General features: G+C 40.2%; 1 protein-coding gene across 3 annotated transcripts; it reads right to left on the reverse strand.

The window, feature by feature from the left end:
- Positions 1-11,675: 11,675 nt before the first annotated feature.
- Positions 11,676-19,615, reverse strand: OLFML1 (olfactomedin like 1). 3 transcript variants are annotated; one of them, XM_075048145.1, is made up of 3 exons: positions 19,174-19,615; positions 16,842-17,127; positions 11,676-13,654 (listed from the first exon to the last, which is right to left on the reverse strand). In XM_075048145.1, the coding sequence occupies exons 1-3, from the start codon at positions 19,297-19,299 to the stop codon at positions 12,876-12,878; spliced, it is 1,191 nt and encodes a 396-aa protein (XP_074904246.1). In that variant the 5' UTR covers positions 19,300-19,615; the 3' UTR covers positions 11,676-12,875. The 3 variants fall into 3 exon arrangements, with proteins under 3 accessions (XP_074904246.1, XP_074904245.1, XP_074904247.1); XM_075048144.1 differs by having other exon boundaries at positions 16,842-17,130; XM_075048146.1 differs by having other exon boundaries at positions 16,842-16,940; positions 19,174-19,312.
- Positions 19,616-21,525: the final 1,910 nt, after the last annotated feature.

Here is a 21,525-nt window from a genome sequence, read left to right on the forward strand (position 1 = left end):
ACTCTCAGGCAGCAAAGATTAGCTTAAACCACTTTAATCTAACCTCTATATTAGCCAGACCTGGCAAGGTCAGTTATTGTGACTCAGCTGATATGCAGGAACTCAGTCACATGCCTGAGCTCTTGATTTGTTTACTGCTCAGCTTTCGTCTGTTGTTTTCTGGTGTTTGCTAAGATGTGACTTCATAGAGGATGAATGATACCTTCTGTGGACATTAAAGAAGAGTATAACTGAGTCTCTGCTGATACACATCTTAAAATTATCTTTAGGGTGAGCCTGCAAGCAGTCACTAAGATCTATTGCAAAAAAACCCCTGAAACCCAACCCCAAACCCAAGCCATCAACAGAAAAAGGCAGCAGGTCCCTATCTTCAATTATTGTCTTGGATCCAGTAGCTGATAAGCTGTATGTGTGTACCGTAGCATGCATAGCTTGGAAATGATGAGTAATTGACAGTGAATGCAAGAGAAACTCTTAGATTTACAAGTTCTCTGGGGGCATGTAGCCTGTTTCTACACAACACAGTTTTCCTGTCAGAGCCCTTCTTGACTCTTTCTAAATAGTCTTGACTTTTGGCCATTTCCCTGTTCCCTTTGTTCCTCTCTCTGCCTTCAGAGATAAACTTTGTGTTTTTCTGAGACTTGATCTAGCACCTAAACCCTATTTTGTCTATCTGCCAGACTGCAGGTTTTCAGCAATTCTTCCCTCTTAGTCTTTTTTTTTTTTTTTGGGGGGGGGGGGCACAGCTAATGTGTCTCCTCTCTCTGCCCTGGCAGAGACTGCCCACTATACTTTCATTAGATTTTAGAAGTAACCAGAAAAATGTCTCCTGATATGTTTTTATTTTTTAAATTAACTAGGATAGGTGTCTAAAGTCTCATATGATAAAACCTGACTACAGCCATGTTAATTAATTTTCCAATATATTGCCTATAAATTTAAATCTAATTATCAAGAAAGAAAGTCAATATAAGAGGATGAATATTTGAATTCATGGCAGATTTTTTGTAAATCTGAAAGTATTACTGGGGGATTATAAATAGCATCAGCCACTTCAAAATTCTCCTTTCTCTTGTATAGCCAAAACAAATCATCTTGCCCTCTTCACTCAAAATTTCTAGTGTACTTTATGGTGTCTGTATAGATGCATGGATGTTAGCACAAACTAAAGTCTCAGGGTATATCTCCACGGTTGGAGGTAAACAAATCCAAACCAAAGTCTTCACTGTGAGCTGCCTGTGTATCCATTTCCAGCTAGGAAATCAGAGAGACATTCTTTATGAACCATGCATTTCCTGCCCCTCCTTACTTGTACCATTCTGGGAGAAGAACTGAACTACAACTTGGGGGTAAAAGCTGTGCAGCCTTCATGCACCTTTTTACCCCATTGGGACTGGAGCTGGTAGGGAACCAAGTAAAGTATCAGCACAAACCCTCTCAGAAAGGTTGTTTTTAGCTTAATCACATTGCCACAGCTGTAGGAGTTTTGGTTGATTCTGAGAAAAACCCATGTGTCACTGCAAATGACCTCTGAATCCTGTTGTGATTTTGCATTGATTGCAGCTATATAAACCTCTAAATAAGCTTACATCTCTTTAAAAACTAAAACCATTTCTTCTGTGCCTTACTATAATTTCTGTTAGTCCAAATAAAAACAGAACTTAGCATGGAAAAAGTTATTTCAGGTAATTTGCAGTTTAATTTTATTATACATGTTCAAACTTAGTTAAGATGTCTATGTTATTGTGTGTTATCATAACATGTTATTTTATTCTCTGCAGCTTCATAGTGTGAACTATCTTTGACTTGTTATGTTAATAAATAGTTAGGAGATTCTGTCTCCCAAAAAATCCTCTCTGAACAGGAAATAATTTTGGTCAGTCATCTTTATTGTGGCTCTGATTTGTTTTAGGAGAACTGCTCTGCTCTTCTTATGGAACTAGATTTCTTTGCATATTTATAATCATTATGATCCTTATTTTTTTCCTAAATATGAATTTATGTCAAACCAGAAGTACCTCAGTATCAAAAACTTGCTGTGTGATAATTACTGTATTCCTGTCATAACTGTAGCTTAAGACAGTGGCTTTCTGCATCCATACCTGATTTGTGACTCACAGGTTCAGACTGAGAAACGTTTCACTTTTTGCTGTTGTAAATGACTTTTTCCTCCTGTTAAGATCTGTTCTGTGCTTTTTAGCTGATATATTCAGAGAAAGGTTCACTTCTTTTAGGCTCCTTTAAAAAACACAGCTGTATTGTTTGGTCTTAAAGCCTTGTTCACCATTCATACAGAATATAAAATGCCAACTTTATTCAGTACAGTTGTACACAGATGAAATATTTGTTTCCCTGAAATAATGGAATGAATAAGGATATGAATTTAACTTCTTCTTTGCCTTGCTTGTGGATTGTCAGGTATCAGGATTCTATTTCTGCGTACATGCCACATTCCTTTTTAAAAAGTATTCGTATCTTGTTTATGAACATTCCTTATTGTTTTTCTTGGATAGTCAGTCATGTGATGTTGTACGTCCTCACTAAACAGTCAAAGGAATTCTTTTAGCATAGACACAAACAAGGGTGAAATTAAAATGTGATTTTTATGAATACTAATACTTACAGTGTTGAAGTTACTTTGATGTTGTGAGTAATATCAGACAAATACTATGACAGCAAATGTTAATATAAATATTTTACCCAAAATTTTGCTTTAGCTGGAAGGATATGATAAGCAGCACCTTCCTTGCCTTATAGCTCCATTACAGGGAGTCACTAAAATCATAGCAAGTAAAATCAGCTGCAACTTAATTGTGCCACCTGGATTTCAGTGCTGTGCTCTCTCTGATAAACCTATGGAGGTTTATGTTGCAGGAGTAGCTGGATGATTGTGAGTGGGGAGAACTCAAATGTTTTCATTTTAAAAAATTACATGTCTTTGCTCTTCAAGAAAAAGGAGGTGCAGTGTTTCAGGTTATGAAATAAGCTTAAGATACATGGGTTTAGGGTTCTGATTTCACCTGGAAAACTACAATGGCATATATGAATTTTTTTATACTTGTACCGTTGTGTGCCCTTATTTTTTTTCCTGTTCATGTATGTGCATTTGTACATGTCAAAACATAAACATACAAGTATATGACTGTTGCCAACATATTGCAAATTGCTTAGATAGAAAAAATGTACGCCCTTCATACCTATTGGTTAGTAAACCAGACATTGTTTTCAGTACAAATTGGATAAGAAAAAGATTTATTCAAACTATGTATCATGTAAGTTATGGTATTAGTAAGTTGGGGAATGAATGATATTTATTTGAAATTTAATAAATTATTTGTTGACAAGACTGACTAGGAATGTAGTTGTATCAAATGTGCAACAAGGATGGGAATATGTTACTTCTCTCATGATACTAATGCCATGAAAAGAAAAGGATGCAGGGTAGCCTGGAGGCTTTTTCAGTTTGTCTGCATGCAAGTCCTGTAAATTTAGAGCAATACTTTTTGACTTTACTGCTGTCATTTAACCTGCAAGTTTATGTTTGCATGTTATGGCCAAAAAATTGAATAGGAAATGCATTTTTTCTGGATGTAGTCACTAGCTTCCAAAATGGAGGGGAAAACAAGAAATTTGTAGCATTCAGCAAAATTGCTTTTGCTAAAAAGATTACTGAAGTAGAATTTTTTTGAGATCCTCATGGGAGATAACATTTTCCACAGTGATATGAGTTCTGCACACACTTCAGAGCTGATTGCCTTTGGGACTGAAATATCTGATTTCAGATGGTTCCCTCAGTTTTCTGGATCCATATAGAGAAAAGCTAAGGCTTCAAATCAGGTTTTGCACCTATTCTAAAGAAAACCTTTTCTGTCAAAGCTGCTAATTCTTGTGCAGGGTCAGTTATTCAGTACTATCCCTTAAAACATGGGCAACTATTAGCCACATTTTGTTTTTCTAACTGCCCTGTGTAGTTGCAGTAACGACATCATAGAATTTTATGATGCATTTAATAGGAAAGGTCAACTTCTTCACTGATAGACATTTTTCTATATTCCTTGTAGCGTGAACAAGGCTTCGTGGGATGTACCTAAGAGCAAAATTTCGCCTCCCTTCCAAATCCCCTTTCTGGAGTATTCATGCCAATACCACCCAATTTTTGAGATCCAGATAAGCCCACTTTTAAACAAAGAAAAGAAAACATTAGGACTCTTGTAGAGACATGCAACTGTGGCATTATGGAGACACAACCGAAGTTAGAAAAAAAAAAATCAGTTATGCCAGCAGACTTTGGATTAGGCCCTGAATAGAAATAAATGTGTGAAAATGTCATCGTGAAGAAATCTGCATGTAAATCAAGCTATTTAGGAGAGAAACAAATGGTATGGGCAGAGCTCTTACCGATATAGCACAACATGAGCAGTGACCATCCTAGTCTATCAATGAATACTGAAGTCCATTACTCACTCTAAGCGATGCCAAGCAGTGTGCCAATTCTCCAGCAAGAAACCAGCCTACTGTCATTCCACAGCACATACTACTGCCTTGCCTGCATGCTGGAGTTCCACATCAGTAAATGGAGCTTGTTTGCACTTCTGATTGGTTTTCTGTAACTGCAGTCATTGGATTGTATATTACTTTTTCTGGGCTTAAGGCTCAATAGAGTGCAAGTATAATAAAAAAATTGTTATCTTCTTATATGCAATGCAAAACTATGAAAAGTTCAAATAACTTAGAGCCACAGGTCCCGATTTTAGCCTTCGGGAGGAGCTATTTCTTCAGTATTAAGAGAGCTGTATCTTAGTGGTTTCGGTTCTGCAGTTTCTTTTCTAAGCTTCCACACATGTCTTTGCAGCAGCATTCTCTGACTGGTGACAATCACACAGGGTGGGAAACAGCACAGGGGGAAAGACATACACTGTTGCATAGCAGGATGACAGTAAGCATGTAAGAGTTGCATTGCTTAAAACTATCCATGATAAATATGTTTTTCTTACATGGTGGCTGCTTACATGAATGCTAACAGATCCAGGCAGATAGAAATGAAGAAGAAGAAAAAAAAAAGATTATTTTCTAAGAAACAAGCATATATCTGATTGGCACTGTAAAAATAAACCTAGTTATACTGGCATAATTTACACCATGCTCCTAGCATCAAGTTCTGCTATACTAGTAAAGCAGTTGCTTTTAGCATACAATCTGCAGATCCTTGGCATCCACAAAATCCAAAGAAGAAAGCACACCATTGTCAGAAAGCTTAAATTCATCATACAGGTGTCAATAAATCAGAGAGGGCTGAAAACCCTCCTGTCTATGATAACTGTGATTACTTCAAGCACAAACAAGACATAATTCTTGCAGATTATCCTGACCTGAGCCAGTCTCTGCAAAAGAGCTGGCAGAAAGAATGGGGTGCATGGAAGATGAGGAGTACCTGTGCAATGAAACCCTGCTATCTGATCTCACCATGGGAAGGAGTGGTCATGATTTAATGCAGAAAATGGATGAGGTAACTACTATCAGTGAAGAGGAGGGGGACCTTTATCACAGCCAAAGCATTGAGGAGTGCTGTTGTCTTTAGGAGGATGATGATCCTGCTGTCACTGTGGAGAATGCTGGATTCCACTCTGAGAGCTGCAGTAAAGCAGAAGAGCCAACCCAAGAGGACCTGTCTGTAGAGTCTGAAAATGAAAATGCAGCACTGAAAAAGCAAAAAGTCAGTGATTCAGATGAAATAGGCACACAGAGAAAGAGCAACACGAAAGGACTTGAGTAATAAGGACAATAGTGGATGTTATCTAGATGGTGAAGGTAGAGGTCATAAACTGCCATTTGTGTTTTTTTTTGTTCCTGATGAAGACTTCTCTGTGTTCATCTCCTTGTACCAATTTCATTGCCATGGTAACAATCAATCGTATCATCTACCTGAAGTGGAAGCCAATGCCCTCTTTCATGCAGTCTTGTCATGGCTTACTACTGCCTTGCCAACAGTGCTTTGTCCTTGCTTTTTGGAGGCTGGTATCCTGGAGAAGATTATTCAGTTCAGATATTTATGATTCTTTCCTTTCAGATTCTGAACAAACTATCCTTATTTTTGCCCTTTGTAATCCCAGAGTTAACCAAATGTCTTTTCTGACTTTCTCAGAAATGTCAGTTTGTGTGCTACCAGTAATGAAAATTAATCAAATCCATATATATTTGAGATTATCAGGAAGCTGGAGGAGAAAGTATACCTTCTTTCTCTTACTTGAATGTTAACTGATCAGCAGAACAGAAAATAGTCACAACAGACTTTCTCAGATGTGTCATTGCTGCTGTAAGCCTGAGAAACTGTTGTCACTACAGTCCACAAAATTCATATGCTACCCCAACCCACAGCCCATTTCCCATCTTATACCATGCTGCAGGACCAGTGGCCTAATCTACGCTGTGTTCCAGGAAGAGCATGAACAAGACTGAAGCGTTATGAGTTGTTGTCTTTGCCATAGCTGTGGTGAAATGTCTTGGCAAAACTCTCAGATGAGTGCAGAAATCAGACCATAGTTTGTGTTAGACAAGAACACTAAAATTATCCCCGGTGATTAGTTAAAAAAAAAGCAGTGAGAAGATTTGTTCTTAAAACTAGAAAATAGAGCAAGGGTGAACCTCAGACTGAAAATAAACCCCACCACTTCCAGGCCCCAAGGACTTCCCTCGGTGGCCTCCAACAGAGTCCTCTCACGGTGCCGGCCCAGCAGCCCAAAGGACGCCAGGCCCTCTCCTCCTCTCTCCCTTGGGCTCCGTGCAGAGGAGATGGCACCTCCCCACGCTCCAGGGGCAGGCCAGGAGACGGGGAAGAAGGGCCCACGCAACACTTGGTAACCAGCAGTTCTTTATGGAGCGCTGGGAGGCCTTGCGCAGGCCGGCTGTGCCTCTCTTTCCTGCCGGCGGGATGTCTGGATGCTTCCCTCCCTGTCAGGCATGGGGGGCTGCGCCACTTGCAGGGAGCCGGTCACTGAAGACCCCTGACCCTCCTGGAACACTGTTGCCACCATGTCACCTAGGGGAGCCCAGGCATGGGATGAGGAGGGGGCTGGAGCCCAGGCATATGAGGGGAGGTGGAGGGCAGTGCCTGTGCCCAAGGGGCAGCAGAAGGGCACAGGGGAGAGATCCCCAGAAAAGGGTCCCTCAGCCCCCCGACCCTCCTCCTTCTCCCATTTGAGGCCATCTTTCAGGCCACAGGCCCCCCAGCTCCCAGAACAGCCCTATTTGGCCACATGTTGACACCACAGTGCCCTCCTGATGTCATGAGGTACCTCACTGCCCATTGTTCTGGACCCTATAAATACGGGGATTCCGGCAGCTGGCCCCCCGTTCGCTGAGCTTCGAGGTACTCAGATTCCGACGATGATTGGAAGAAAGAGGACCCACAGCAGCGAGGCGAGTGGCTGTCCCCTGCGCGGGAAGGCGAAGAGGTGGCTGCAGGAGGGGTGGAGGAAGAGGAGGAAGCGTTGGAGGGGGGGCACCATCAGCCACAGGGTAGCGGTGGCCGTTGCTCGTGTGGCTGATGGTGTGGAGCCCATGGAGGTGGATCCACCGGAAGACCGAGAAGAACCGATGGAGGTGGATCCACCAGAAGATGAAGAAGAGCCGATGGAGGTGGATCCACCTCCAGCGTCGCTCCCCTGGCACCACTACACCGTGCCAGGGCTCCCCTCCATGACGCCGTGGCAGCGGCGGCGCAGGAACACCCGGCCAGCGCCCTACCATCGGCCCAGCCACCGCACCCGCCGTTAGCCGGGAGGCCCAGCCTCCTCGCCTGGCCGTCCTGCGGGCTCACCCCTTCCATCTCCGGGCATCAGCACTTCTGGTGCTGATTGCCATGGGTAGTGTGAGCCCGTCTTTCCCATTCCACCCCTCACCCGCGCCCCTCCTGAAGGGGTGCCATCCATCTCCTCTGCTCTGAGCCCCACGAAAGGGGATGAGATGACCTGGCTTCCACCAGGCTGCTGTGCCGGGGCGACAGGAGTTGTCCCTCAGAGGACCACCGAGATCCCTGTGGCCTGGAGGTGGGCTTTCTTCAGTCTGAAGACAAGAAGGTTGCCTGATGGGTGGCTGAAGGTGAAGCCAGACCCTCTGTGGTGGTGCACGAAGAATAGCAACAGATCAAGCAGAGGAGTTAGGCAAGTGCTCCTTTGGAGAAGCAGGAGACTGCAGCCCTGCCAGGAAGAAGTGCTGGCCTTCAGCATGAAGGTCCCTTCTAGGTGCTTCAAGAGGAGCTCCTTTCAAGGTTGGGCAGTAAACAATTTTAAACAAACCCGAAACAATAAACCGAGAAAACAACAGTAAAAATGCTTTCCTCCTCTCTTGTTTGGTACTTTGGCAACTGCATCTGGACTCCTCTGTCCCCTCCTGGTCTCCCCAGACCAGGAAAGACACTGATGTGTGGGGTGTGGGCCCAGCCCAGGGCCTTTAAGATGGTGAGGGGCCGGGGCACATGGCACATGAGGGCAGGCTGAGGGTGGTGAGGCACTGGAACAGGTTGCCCAGAGAGGTAGTGGATGCCCCATCCCTGGAAGTGTTCAAGGCCAGGCTGGCTGGGGCTTTAGGCAACCTGATCTAGTGAAAGATACCTGGTCAGCCTCACCTCTGTGCCTGGGAAGATCATAGGACAGATCCTCCTAGGAGGTATGTTAAGGCACATGGCGGACAGGGAGGTGATTTGAGACAGCCAGCACGGCTTCACCAAGGGCAAGTCTTGCCTGACCAACCTAGTGGTGGCCTTCTATGATGGAGTGACTACATCAGTGGACAAGGGAAGAGCTGCAGATGTCATCTATGTGGACTTCTGTAAGGCCTTTGACATGGTCCCCCTCAACATCCTTCTCTCTCAATTGGAGAGATATGGATTTGATGGATGGACTGTTTGGTGGATAAGGAATTGGCTGGATGGTTGCACTGAGAGCAGTGGTCAACAGCTCAGTTTCTGGATGGAGATCAGTGATGAGTGGTGTCCCTCAGGGGTCTGTATTGGGACAAGTACTGTTTAATACCTTCATCAGTGACATAGACAGTGGGATCGAGCGCACCCACAGCAAGTCTGCAGAGGACTCCAAGCTGAGTGGTGCAGTTGACACACCTGAGAGACAGGATGCTATTCAGAGGGACCTGGACAAGCTGGAGAAGTGGGCCCATGTGGACCCATGTGAGCCTTGTGAGGTTCAACAAGGGCAAGTGCAAGGCCCTGCACCTGGGTCGGGGCAACCCTTGGTATCAATACAGGCTGGGGGATGAAGGGATTGAGAGCAGCCCAGTGGAGAAGGACTTGAGGGTACTGGTGGATGCAAAACTGGACATGAGGTGGCAATGTGCGTGCGCAGCCCAGAAAGCCAACAGTATCCTGGGTTGCATCAAAAGAAGCGTGGCCAATGGGTTGAGGGAGGTGATTCTGCCCCTCTACTCTGTTCTGATGAGACCCCACCTGCAGTACTGTGTCCAGCTCTGGAGTCCTCGGTACAGGACAGACATGAACCTGTTGGAGCAGGTACAGAGCAGGGCCACAAAAATGAGCAGAGGGCTGGAACACCTTTCCTATGAGTGCAGGCTGATAGGGTTGGGGTTGTTCAGCCTGGAGAAGAGAAGGCTCTGGGGAGACCTTATTGTGGCCTTTCAATACTTAAAGGGGGCTTATAAGAAAGATGGGGACAGACTTTTTAGTAGGGTCTGTAGAAATAGGACAAGGGGTAATGGTTTTAATCTAAAAGAGGGTAGACTCAAACTGGATACAAGGAAGAACTTTTTTATGATGGGAGAAGTAAAACACTGGAACAGGTTGCCTAGAGGTTTGTTCCATCCCTGGAAACGTTCAAGGTCAGTTTGGATGGGGCTTTGAGCAACCTGATCTAGCTGAAGGATGTCCCTGCTTATTGCAGGGGGGTTGGACTAGGTGACCTTTAAAGGTCTCTTCCAACCCAAACCATTCTATGATTCAATGAAGTTCATGGAAAAAAAAAAGATTTCAGTGATACTGAGCACAAAGGCAGTGCCTCTGGCATGAATCACTAAAAGGAGAGGTACATGTTTATACTGTTCTTATGCTCTTCCATATGTATTCTTTCTTGATACCTCTTTGAGATTGGCTATTGGGTTGGATAACTCTCTGGTTGATTAAATAAGGCTAGTCTTACATTCTTATGCTGGACAGGACAAAAATCAACAGGGTTGCATTGCAGCGGGGAAAACTGAAGTTGTGCTTTCGGAAAAATGTTATAGCGGTTGGTGTGTGAATTGATGGAGTAAATTCCCTGGGAAAGTTGTGGAGTCCGTATCATTAAAGACTTTAAAGAATAGTTGAGACAGGCTAATTAAATCATGCCTCTTTCTGTCCTTGTTCTCTTATGATTGTACATAAATGTTTTGCCAACAAATCAGTATCAGGATTAACATCTGGGAATTCCAGCTCTTCAGATTGTTTGATTGTTCATATATGTTTTTGAAACTAGAAGGCTTGAAAATTTGCCCCTCCTAGTAACTGAACCTCAATTTTGAGATTTGTGAAAACTTTGTTATTCTATTTTCTTGGTTTCATTTCTTTTGCATTTTGTACAATATGAAATAATCTAGTGAAGGTCATCCATACAAAGCTTTATTCTTTTATCAAAACTAGGCAGTACCTCTCACTCATTCCAGTACGTAAAGGGGGCCTACAAGAAAGCTGGAGAGGGACTTTTTACAAGGGCATCTAGTGATAGGACAAGGGGTAATGGCTTTAAACTGAAAGAGTGTAGATTTAGATTAGATATAAGGAAGAAATTCTTGACTGTGAGGGTGGTGAGGCACTGGAACAGGTTGCCCAGAGAGGTTGTGGATGCCCCATCCCTGGCAGTGTTCAAGGCCAGGTTGGATGGGGCTTTGAGCAAGCTGGTCTAGTGGAAGGTGTCCCTGCCCATTGCAGGGGGGTTGGAACAAGATGGTCTTTAAGGTCCCTTCCGACCCAACCCATTCTATGATTCTATGATAAGCTTGGATTTCCAGGGTAGCAAGGTTCAGAGAGGACCCTGCCTGAACCTTTGAGGATTGCTCATTGAAATCTCTATACAGAATAATAATGTAGCCTTTCTCTGTTGTGTAATAGTGTGGGCATAGCATATTCCAAGAATGCCTTTTCTAAAGAGCAGACTCGATCCATATTTACATCAAAAGCCTTTATTTGTTAAGTAAAGAAGATTACACATCCTTTTGCAGTAAAAGATCTCAAAGCATTCCAAAGGTGGCTAATACCATTTTGTATTTCTGTGTTTGTAATTTTACAGATGAGGAATAAAAGGCCAAATAGTTGAATCTGCCTTTGACCCATAGTCACACAGGAAATCAGTGCCAGCCCACCTTACTTTCAGTGTGAGGATGTGTTTAACTGTGCTTCCTATGGCTTCTGTAATACAGAAGCAATGGTATAGTCATTAAGGCTGCATAGAACGATACGGTTGCTTTTGCTAAAAGCCCAGCAGCACTGTTGCAACTCAGCAGTCCATACACTCTTAGTTGTATTCTGTAACTTGTTTTCAAAATCATTACCTGATATTTGGCTGTTCTGTTGAAGCTATTTTTAAACAGAACAATAGCTCTTTCAGAGTAAAGAACAAAACTGGCTTTCTGTAGAAACAGATGTGGATTGCTTTTCAAGCACCATTTTTTTGTTGTTGGTTTTTTTTTGTCGTTGTTGTTATTAAACAAAAATGCATCTGTCATTAAAATCCAAAACCTACAGCCAGTACCTGTATTTCACAAGTAAAAGTCTAGGGTGTTTTTTTTTTTTTTTGCTTGTTTGTTTTAAAATTATTTTTGAAACTAAAATGTGTTTGTATTTACCTGAAGTTTTTCTGTAACTCACAAAACCAGGACTGACTGGTGGCGTTCCCTCACTTGTGCTATTGTGCTCATCAGGGCCACCTTTTCTGTACAGGTATTTTGCTGGAGTCAGAGGATAGGATGAGAAAGATTCCACTATGAGCAATGAAAGTGATTTGAAGTATTGAGAAAATGCCTCACAACTAGATTCTGAAAGAGGACTAATAAAAAAGGAAACAGAGTGATATGTAAAACATTTAAAAATAGTGTATGATACAGAACAGATCATCCAGGAACATTCCTTCTGACACACAAGCAGTGATACACTGAAAAACATTGAAAGGTGGCAAATTGAAGCTGATAAAAATGAATATTTAGCTGCAGCTAATGTATCAGCAGGATCAAAAGTGGAGTGTACAGCTATATGGGTAATAAAAATCTGGACATTTCATGGAAATAGTCTAGAAGTTCAATGATTAGGAATAGCTTTGATGTAATGTACAAGAACTATGTTAAAAATAAACCATGTTTGTGAGGATGTATACTCTTATGCTTTGTGCTATAATAAACCTCTCCTGTTAAAACTTCATAGATAATTTCTCTGGAAGCATGTGATTTTACAGTGCTTACAAGAAGGCTTCCTACAGTGAGCTTCAGAGTAGTGAAGGCTGTCACATAATGTGTATTGGACAGGAAGGACTTCTGATTTGATTTCTATGGCACTGAAGCAGAATATATAAATTTGATAGGAAGAGAAAGTCAGAGATTGATTATTATTTTTTTTAATTAACCTTAGTCTTTAAGACTAGTTTGTGCATGTGTGTGTGTTGTACATGTGTGGTATTTAGTCATCATGTAATTCATATTAATGGAGTCTTTACATGTTCTTAATTGGACATTAGTTTAAGATCACTGGGGTATGCAAGCCTGAATTTATGTAAAATAGATAAAAGTTGTAACAGATGGGAATAATGAAATTTTAATACACTTTAATGACCATGTTGTCATGGGACTGCTAGCTTTTAAGTGTAGCTGAAAAGCTGCTGAAGACTCTAAACTTTTTGCTTTGTGTGAAGCTTGTAAATGATCTGGGATCCATCACCCCAAGCAAAGAGTTGCTTTTCTTTAGGATTGTAATGTATAGTGGAATGGCTACCCTGACGTTTTGGAAAGTGCAATACTGGGATTTCGTAAGTATTTACAGCATCCAAAACATCATAAACACATTGTATGCGAGAGGTGCCTCCACTGGGAAAGTTGTAGACAACATAGAGTGTGTTGCATGCCATGAAAGCTGCTTCAGCGTCCTTGCTATTGCATGATGTGTCCCAAGTGTGCTCTACTGCCATGGTTATGTGGTTGATTTTAGTAATTACAATGTTTCCTCCAGTCTCTGGTTCTGCATGGATTGCCCAGAGCCCTTGCTCATCAATGGCAAGATCTATTTTTGTAGATGGAGAAAGCTGATAGGCAGGAATCCTTCCAGCCCCTGGCAGTAGCATTTGGTCAGCTGTATTTCTTTTCTGGATATTGAATTTAATTATCTCATTTAAGGAGCCATATCTGTGATAGAAGAGGAAACCCTGATATATGACGTGGCCAGTTCCTTCCCAGGGAAATGGCAAGGTGACTCTGCGAGCTTTTAGTGTGTGATTGCTTTCCATGAATGTCATGATATTTGCAAATTCCAAAATAACATTATTTACAGAACCATTTAATAAATAAATCTTTGTGTGCTTTTTGCCAGGATCTTTCATCCAAGAGCCATTCTTATCTCCAGTCTTCTTAACTATCTTTAGGGACTTAATACCTGCAAGCATGTTGTCACAACCTGCAAGGAAACACCCAAAGAAAAAAAAAAAATTAGAATATCTGTGAATTTTCTAGTCTCCTTTCTTTGAATAACTTAGATTCCTTTTAATGCAGCCATAAGGCCAGGGTCAATATATCAGTAAAGGTGTCAGCAGCATGGCTACTGTAAGTAGTGTTGAAGCTAATTTTATTTGATACATTCAGTGTCTCCTGCTAAGAAAACTGCATATCTTCAGCTACACATAGTGTGTTGTTTTCTGCTCTATTAGACCAGTGTTATCCAAACGGGATTCTGTTTGTGTACCTGAGAGGAGACCAAGAGCACAGTTAGTGATTCTGTGGTTATTCTTTTCAGTTCTTTTACAGGGCTGTAATTTTTACTTCAGAGAAGTGACTTCTGTTCTAGATCAACACAGTCAAAGAATCAAATTTATTTCTTGTTGAAGGCATACAAATTAAAATCTATTTTCCTGATACACCATGTGTATAGTATTTTTGTTTCAGGAATTCTCTTATCCTCTGTTAGCCTCTTTTTTCTGCATTTATAATATAAAGACAAATAAAAACAGATCATCATAACTGAAAGCCAAAACACTGGGTTATCTTCCCATTCGCCTTCCCAACACCTGCAGCACAAAACAACTAGAACAAATATATATATCACAAAATCGGGAATGGTCATATAATAAGGTGGTCTTTAAATGAACTGGTATGATGTCTGTGTTATCAATTCTTATGCTAGAAGCATGGCTGGTGGAATTACATAATTGTGTACCTCACTATAGGGATAAAATTGGCACCAGCAGAGAGCGAGTCATAGTTTTGACTTCATTATGTTTTGTATGTGCTTTGCACAGACATTTGAAGACCACAAAGCACCAAGATTGTGAAGACTCGGGCATTTAGACGCTAAGATCTTTATCAAGTACCATCATTTCCAGGAAGAACTCTACTGCAAAGCATATTAACAAGCTTGTTTACCAAAGGCACTCATAAATTACAAGAGACACTATTTGAAGTTTAAAGAATTGCCTTTAGTGAAGTGCAGCCATTTTAGTAAACAGAACAAACAAAGCCCTAAGGCAGGAAGCTCTGGCAGTAGATGAAATGGAGAAAGCAAAACCAGCCTCCCTATTTGGCCTGATATGAACCTAATGAAGTCAGTGGCAAGACTCCAGTTGCCTGTAGAAGGCAACCTTTATGTCACTTGTGTGTACTGATACCCTCTAACCAAAGCATTTGAATATTGCTGCTACAGCATGAATTTTTTTTCTTGGAAGTCCTCACTCTGAATGCACCTTCCTTGAGCAAGCCACAATAGCTTTCCCAAAACTAACATTTATTGATTAGAGAGATTCTAAAAACTTAAAACTATTGAATCAAAATACCTAGCCAGCCTTAGCAACATCTTCCTCTGCAGGAGAAATAACCAGATCACTATCTGAAATCTATGAATAGTGTCTCTCTTCTTGAGTGAAGTTTTTAAACTCTCCTTGGCTTTCATAACAGCTTGGAGGAAGATTGAGAAACTGAGACATTCACAGTGAGCAAAAAGTTTACCAAAATTTTTCCACATTCTCCACAATGATACCTTCAAAACCCACTGTTTCTTATCATACCCCCAAATGTGCAGAAGATAATTTCCCCTTTCCCAGCCAAAGCAGGATGAGGTATCAACTGCTGCATGTAAAAACAGTGATTCTACTTGATTGTTATTTTCAAGTCTCTGTGAACCCGAACCAAAACCAGTAACAAAGTTGGACTTAAAACCCCATATTTTTGCTAGAGCTTTGGAGCGACTCAGCAAAAATAATTGTAACTTCTGGTTAATATATGATATCATAGAAGCAGAGCTGCTATTTGCTAGAGTTGAGGGTCTTGCTGCTTTTCCTAAGTGCTGTAAAATCTACACAGGTACTAGTTTTGCCATCGATTTCAATGGGACAAGCATCTGACTCCTATTGACAAAAGCAGGGTAGCAATGAACTGCTTCAATAAAATTAAAAGTAATAATTTCCAACAAGGGAAAATAGAAAGTAATTTTTCCCCTGTGAAACTCTGAGAAAGATATAATTTGCAAAGTGTCCTTAACACAGTCAGTTTAAAAATCCCCAAATTTTTCTGCCTCTCAAAAAAATGCCTAATGTTCAAAAAATCCATATATGGAAAAAGGAAAGCTTGATATTCAGAGCACTCAATTGTGGTGTAGGATTAGAGCTTAGAAGCACAATAGGTGATTTCTTCTGTTACCATCTGCCTTAATACTCTTGCTGGAAAGGTTCAAGGAACAAACTGTAAACTTACTTGTAAAATTAAATCAGTCTAATTCTGTTGAAGTTAGTTGTATAATTGATGATGCTAAAGATCTTTCACCTGGCTTTTTAAAAAATGGTAGTTTATATTATTGTTTATTGTTTATTTTTCATTTCTTACTACTTTTGAATGAAAAGGAAACAGACTACTTCAAATATGTCTACAATATGTAACTTACATCTATAACTCAACTTTCTTAAGGTAAAGATACTTAAAACTATAAAACTCATTTTATTTTAAAAAAAGTATAGATTGTGTCTATATTCTTCATACTAGGTACCTTAACACTTAATTTTCAAATCAGAACTGAGCTTTGCTTGCAGCTAAGCCAATGTGCTCTCTTGATAAAGTACATGGAGGGGAAAGGGAGAGAAAGAAAGAATAACAGATGAGGACAGTAAAACAGATGCAAATTGTAGAAGTGAATTAAGTCTTTTTACTAACTCATGAGTTCACTTTTGAGTTGAGGTTTTGACCCCTGCCCACTCCGAAAAGCAAAGACCACCATTAATTCCTTGGTATAGCTGCAATACTCAGAAATGCACTGGCATTTTTTCTGGGACTTTGCGAGAGCATACCTTCAGAGGCTTTTTACATTACTTTATAATAAAAAGCAGCTTCCAAAGAATCAATTTGATATGCAGTAGAGTATCTGCAAAATAAATGTTTGAATTGTACTTTCTTCCCTCCCTCTCCCATACCTTTTTTGTAGTTTTTTTTTGGATTGTTTGTTTGTTTTTTAAAGTCTAGTATTTACACAGCCAAAACCCCATGCAATTATCTGTGGTATTCACATAACTTGTGAAAATCTGTTATCCCTATATCAGTATGCATGCATTGGCTAGGGGACTGGCTCATTCACAGCACAGTTCTGAAAAGTAAACTGTTCTTACTTGCATTAAGCATGAGTTTAAGTTTCTTTTTTTCTTCTGCTTCTTCCAATAGCTGCTGTTTCACCAGGTCCTCATGTACTTCTATACATGTATTAGAATCTGTGACAGATCCAAAATAGTCAATGTCCCTTTGTGCTCGTTCAATTCTTGTTAGCAAATTCTCTACTTCACTTTTAACCTCAGCCTTATAATTGTTCAGTCCTGCCAGGCGTGACAGTACCATCTTTGAAAAGTCTCGGAATTCTTCCACGTAATCCAGTATGTCTTGGTTGCATTTTTCCAGCCTCTTCTTGAGTTAGAACACAGGAAGAAAATACATGGATATACGTGTATATTCTCTATAGATTACAACCTCATTCATGATTACTTTAAAGACCATGCTATTCTCTCCTTTCCAGTCCCCCTGCCCCCCATCTCTTTCAAACCGATCGTCTGTTGCTGTGTATCTAAGTGAAGAGGACATATTAGACTGGCACTAGCATTCACAGTTCTGGACAAAAATACACTTTTTTATTCTTGGTGTGGTTACTGACAACCAGCTGCTTTGTTTTGCTGCCTAAAGAGGGAAAAGTGTTCTGGTGGAAACAGCCAGAGATACTTAAGGGCACATGTTCTCTCATTACTTGCTTTCCAGAAACTTTTCAGAACTCCTTCTGTAGGACCACTGGTGAAGTAGTCTCAAAAAGTTTTCTGCAGGAAATCTACAAATGTGAACGTTTCACATAAATACACCTCTTCTGACCAAGACAGTATCTAGTGTGGCTATTTTTCATCCATTTAAAATAGAAAATGGAAATACTGACATATCTATGTTTGAGAAGGTTTGGGGTTTTTTTGTCAAATTGTTCGCTGTATTTTTAAAAAAACCCAGTTGTTTCTTTATACCTAGATCCAAATTATCAACATTTTTAAGGGTGGGGAAAGTGGCTTCTCTGTTGTAACGCAGCTGCTGTGTAAAGATCGTAAGTGGCCTGAAAATAGAAGCCCAACTGCCACTTCGGAAAGATGAGGAAATTGAGCCAGTATTTAAGCCCAAACACACAATTGTAGTAGATCTAACTGCTAGACTGGGTGTTCTGATTTGGTGTTTTATGCACAGATTTCAGGTGTTTTGTTTTAAGGTGGTGTTTGGCTAGGAGATGTCCGAGTTTACTGAATGATTAGTGCAGTATGCATGTGTTCTGTGTAAACTTGGTGGTGGTGGTCTGTTTGTTTTGTGAGGTGTGGGTTTTGTGTGTGCCCTGCCTCATTAATATGTGCCTCCCCCCCATTATACATGACTGTAAGTCCCCAGGAAGCAGTTGAATTACTTTCTACAAAAACTTTATTTTAAATGTTTTCAAGTGTTCTCTTCAATATACCTGCCTCACCCTTTTTCCTGTTCTTTCTTAGGTGCGCCTTGCACCAAATGTCACAGGTAGAATTGCATCATTTTTAATGGGCCAAAGGAATGGAAATTACCATGTGAAGTTATTCCTACAGTGGCTAAGAAAATTTAAATCTAAGTCTACACAATGGGAACAGAATACCAGGCTAGTCCTTTAGTTCCTCCTGTGTTGTGGAGTTAAGACCAGTGAGAGCTTTGTACAAAAAGGGAATGCAAGCTCAGGCAAGTTAAAGCTTCTCTAAAAGTCTGCCAATACAAGTCAGGAGCCAAGGACATGTTAATGATTTACGATAAACTATGTATGAATACAGCATGCCAATACTGAAAAGGTATTTTGCAGTACTGGTAGTTTTTTACTGCAGAAAAAGAAGCAGGTACTGGTACTTTTATATAATTAATTGAAAGCAAACACCTATTTCAGTCTTCCAGCTGTAAGGGGATTATTTCAACTCCTAGTTAAAATGCAGAAACACTGCTAGTTTACACAAATGTGTCTTGAACTACTCTTTCTGGTAGGTTCATCTGTACATAGGAAAAATACCTGATAAATTTCTATCTCCTTGTTAAAACTTGACTGCATTTCTACTGGTGACAATATGGTTATACTGTTCCCTAGGACAGACAGTGACAGTACTATAAACATTTGCATGTTTAGCTAAATCCACTGATGCCGTAAAAAAATGCAAGTTTATATATATAACATATATATATATAACATTATGAAATTATATCCTGCAACAAATAATGATGTGGTAATTAGGAATCATTATAGTTAAAGGTTTAGCTACAATTTTACTTATTTACTTGAAAAAGCTGGAAATTTATCTTCCTGGTATTGTTTATCATACAAACTGTTCTGTGTTCAGACACACAGAAGAACATTCATACATTTTCAAACCTCTTTGCAGTTAGGCAGTATTACAGAATGATACAGCTAGCACATACCTCTAAAGATAGGAAACGCCGGTCAATGTAGTTCATCAGTGCTGCATCTTGCATCATATATTGTGCTGTTCCCATGACGCTTGTGAGGAATGGAACTAATAAAAATCGAAGTTGCAAGACTACCATTGTTTCATAAAATTTTGAAGCAAAATAGTAGTGAATTAATTGTGTGTGTGTACGCGTGTGGAGGGCAATCCCAAACACTACTGCCAGTCCAGGATTAAATGAAATTTAACAGTTGTCTGATACCGTGATGTGAAAAAGTAATACTAAAAATAACTAAAAAGTTAAAAATACTGTGGCTGCAAGTATTAAAAAGACTTCATATGGCTGTTGCAGTTTATCATTAAAAAAATAAAGTTGTGGAAGAGGAACTGAATGTGTTTATTTGTAGAAGCCAGATGACTGCTTTCCAGTTTGTGATCCTGTGATCAATCCCAGATGTTCAGTACTGAGTCACATAAAGCCTGGAGGCCAAATTTTATTAAACACAAATAAAAATAATTTATTTCCCCTCCTTTCTCCTCCCATCTGCTTTCCCGTGTGACCAACACTGCAGTATGTACTTGGTGAAAGTCAGCATAGATTCAAAGTCAGTGGAGCACTGGTCATCCTTTCACAGGAAGATCTGATGCATAATGTCTGTAGCTATTTCAACAACCACAGCTGTTACTGTAAAAGAATCTAAAGCAATTGTTTTCACTTGCACTATTCAGCCTATTTACAGTAGGACTGAAAACCATAGATAAAATTATTTTTAAAAAAAATCTTTTTCCTTCCCCTTCCCCTCTTCTCTTGCCGGTACTTTTCCAGCTAAAATCGATACCCTTAACACAGTTCTGTGTCAATTTAATGGAGTCCTTGATAGGTCTCTTGTCTCAGAAAAATAATTCTACTTAGGATGACTTAAAAATTAATTACAATTAACTTACATGAACCTATTGCATTTGAGGCAATTTTTATTTATGCTTTTTCATAATTTCCATGACTGAATGCCTTGTCTGGAAACATACGTGGCTATGCTAACATTGTATTCACTAGGAAACCATGTGTTAGGATGTTAGAAAGCTCCCTTTGTATGTGAAGCCAAATGGGACGTCTCTATTTCTCTTTCTCAGAATTCTCCACCTCTTCACTTCCCCCCCCCGCCCCCATTTTTTTCTCTACTTTTTTTCTGACATTTACACAGTTTTCCTTTTCTTTCTGCCTTGTGCATAAGCATGTGACTTGTGACAGAATTCATGAAAATGTATCATAGCAGGCAGATTTTTACCTCCATTTGCTTGATTGCTGCGAGGTACAGTTATATGTGCTTTATAGACAAATTTCACAGAAGCGCACAGATAAGTATTTTTTCTTTTAATATTGCTTTATCCTAAGAGGCCTAAACAATTTGCCATTTCCTATTTACAGGCAAAGTCAGTGATGCACAGGGAGGCTAACACTTCATTCTCCACTCCAGTGTCATTTCACTTTACTCCAGAACTCCTGCCTGGGAAGATGGAAAGCTTGCCTGCTTGCATCCGTGAAGGATTATGCACTGAGGACAGACACCCTAGGAAGTGTATAGTCTTCCTTGAATATGTCGTATGGAAATCCTTGACAAAGTGTGCTGTTTTCTTTCCCACAAAATAATCAGCTTCAACACTGGGGAAGAACATGGAAAAACAATCCCTTTTCTAACCTCCTAGGTAAACCTGGAATCCTTCAGAGTTGTTCTCTGAGGTTAGTATGTCTATTACAGTAGTCGAAGGTAATGATCAGGAGACGAAGACTACGGGAGTCAATAGGTTAATTTCTTCATTTAGTGGAGGGAGAAATCATATCTGTGTAAAAATCTGTCATGGTTTGCCTGCCGTTTGGAACATGCTTGACTTAAGTTATGACTGAAAGTCCTATCTTAAGGTAACATGAAGCAGCAACTTCACTTTATGACTTTTAATATTCTTTTTCATTGCAGTCTGTAGTCCAGGTTGACATCTAAAATAAGGCAGTAGTCTCTCTGGAGAATTTTATTGGAGTATGTCAGAACATCAGTTATAGCAGAACTCCTTACTGAAAACTTTTCCTTAGAAGGGGTATTATAGGTTGTGTCTGAATTTTTGATAATTACAGACAATTCTTCAGACTTCACTAGATGAACAATACCATTTCTCAGTTTCAGAGCAACCTTATTTCTGTTTGAATCCAAACCACCTAAGCAAGTAAAATACCCTAAGCAAAATATTACAAACTTACTATCAAGAAAGCATACTTAAAAGTCAGGATATAGATATATAATTTCTTTCCTTCATCTTAAAACAGGGACAAATCATCTACAAAGCAAAATATCTTGAACTGCTAAACATCCTG

Source organism: Buteo buteo, chromosome 16 (genome assembly GCF_964188355.1).
Source record: "Buteo buteo chromosome 16, bButBut1.hap1.1, whole genome shotgun sequence".
NCBI lineage: Eukaryota > Metazoa > Chordata > Aves > Accipitriformes > Accipitridae > Buteo > Buteo buteo.

Excerpts from the sequence above, each read along its gene's own strand:
- OLFML1 (XM_075048144.1), bottom strand. The coding sequence starts at position 19,299 with ATGGTAGTCTTGCAACTTCGATTTTTATTAGTTCCATTCCTCACAAGC. Across the intron at positions 17,131-19,173 it reads GGCGTTTCCTATCTTTAGAG|AAGAGGCTGGAAAAATGCAA; the intron begins GTATGTGCTAGC and ends TTCTAACTCAAG. Across the intron at positions 13,655-16,841 it reads TAAACTCATGCTTAATGCAA|GTTGTGACAACATGCTTGCA; the intron begins GTAAGAACAGTT and ends GTTTCCTTGCAG.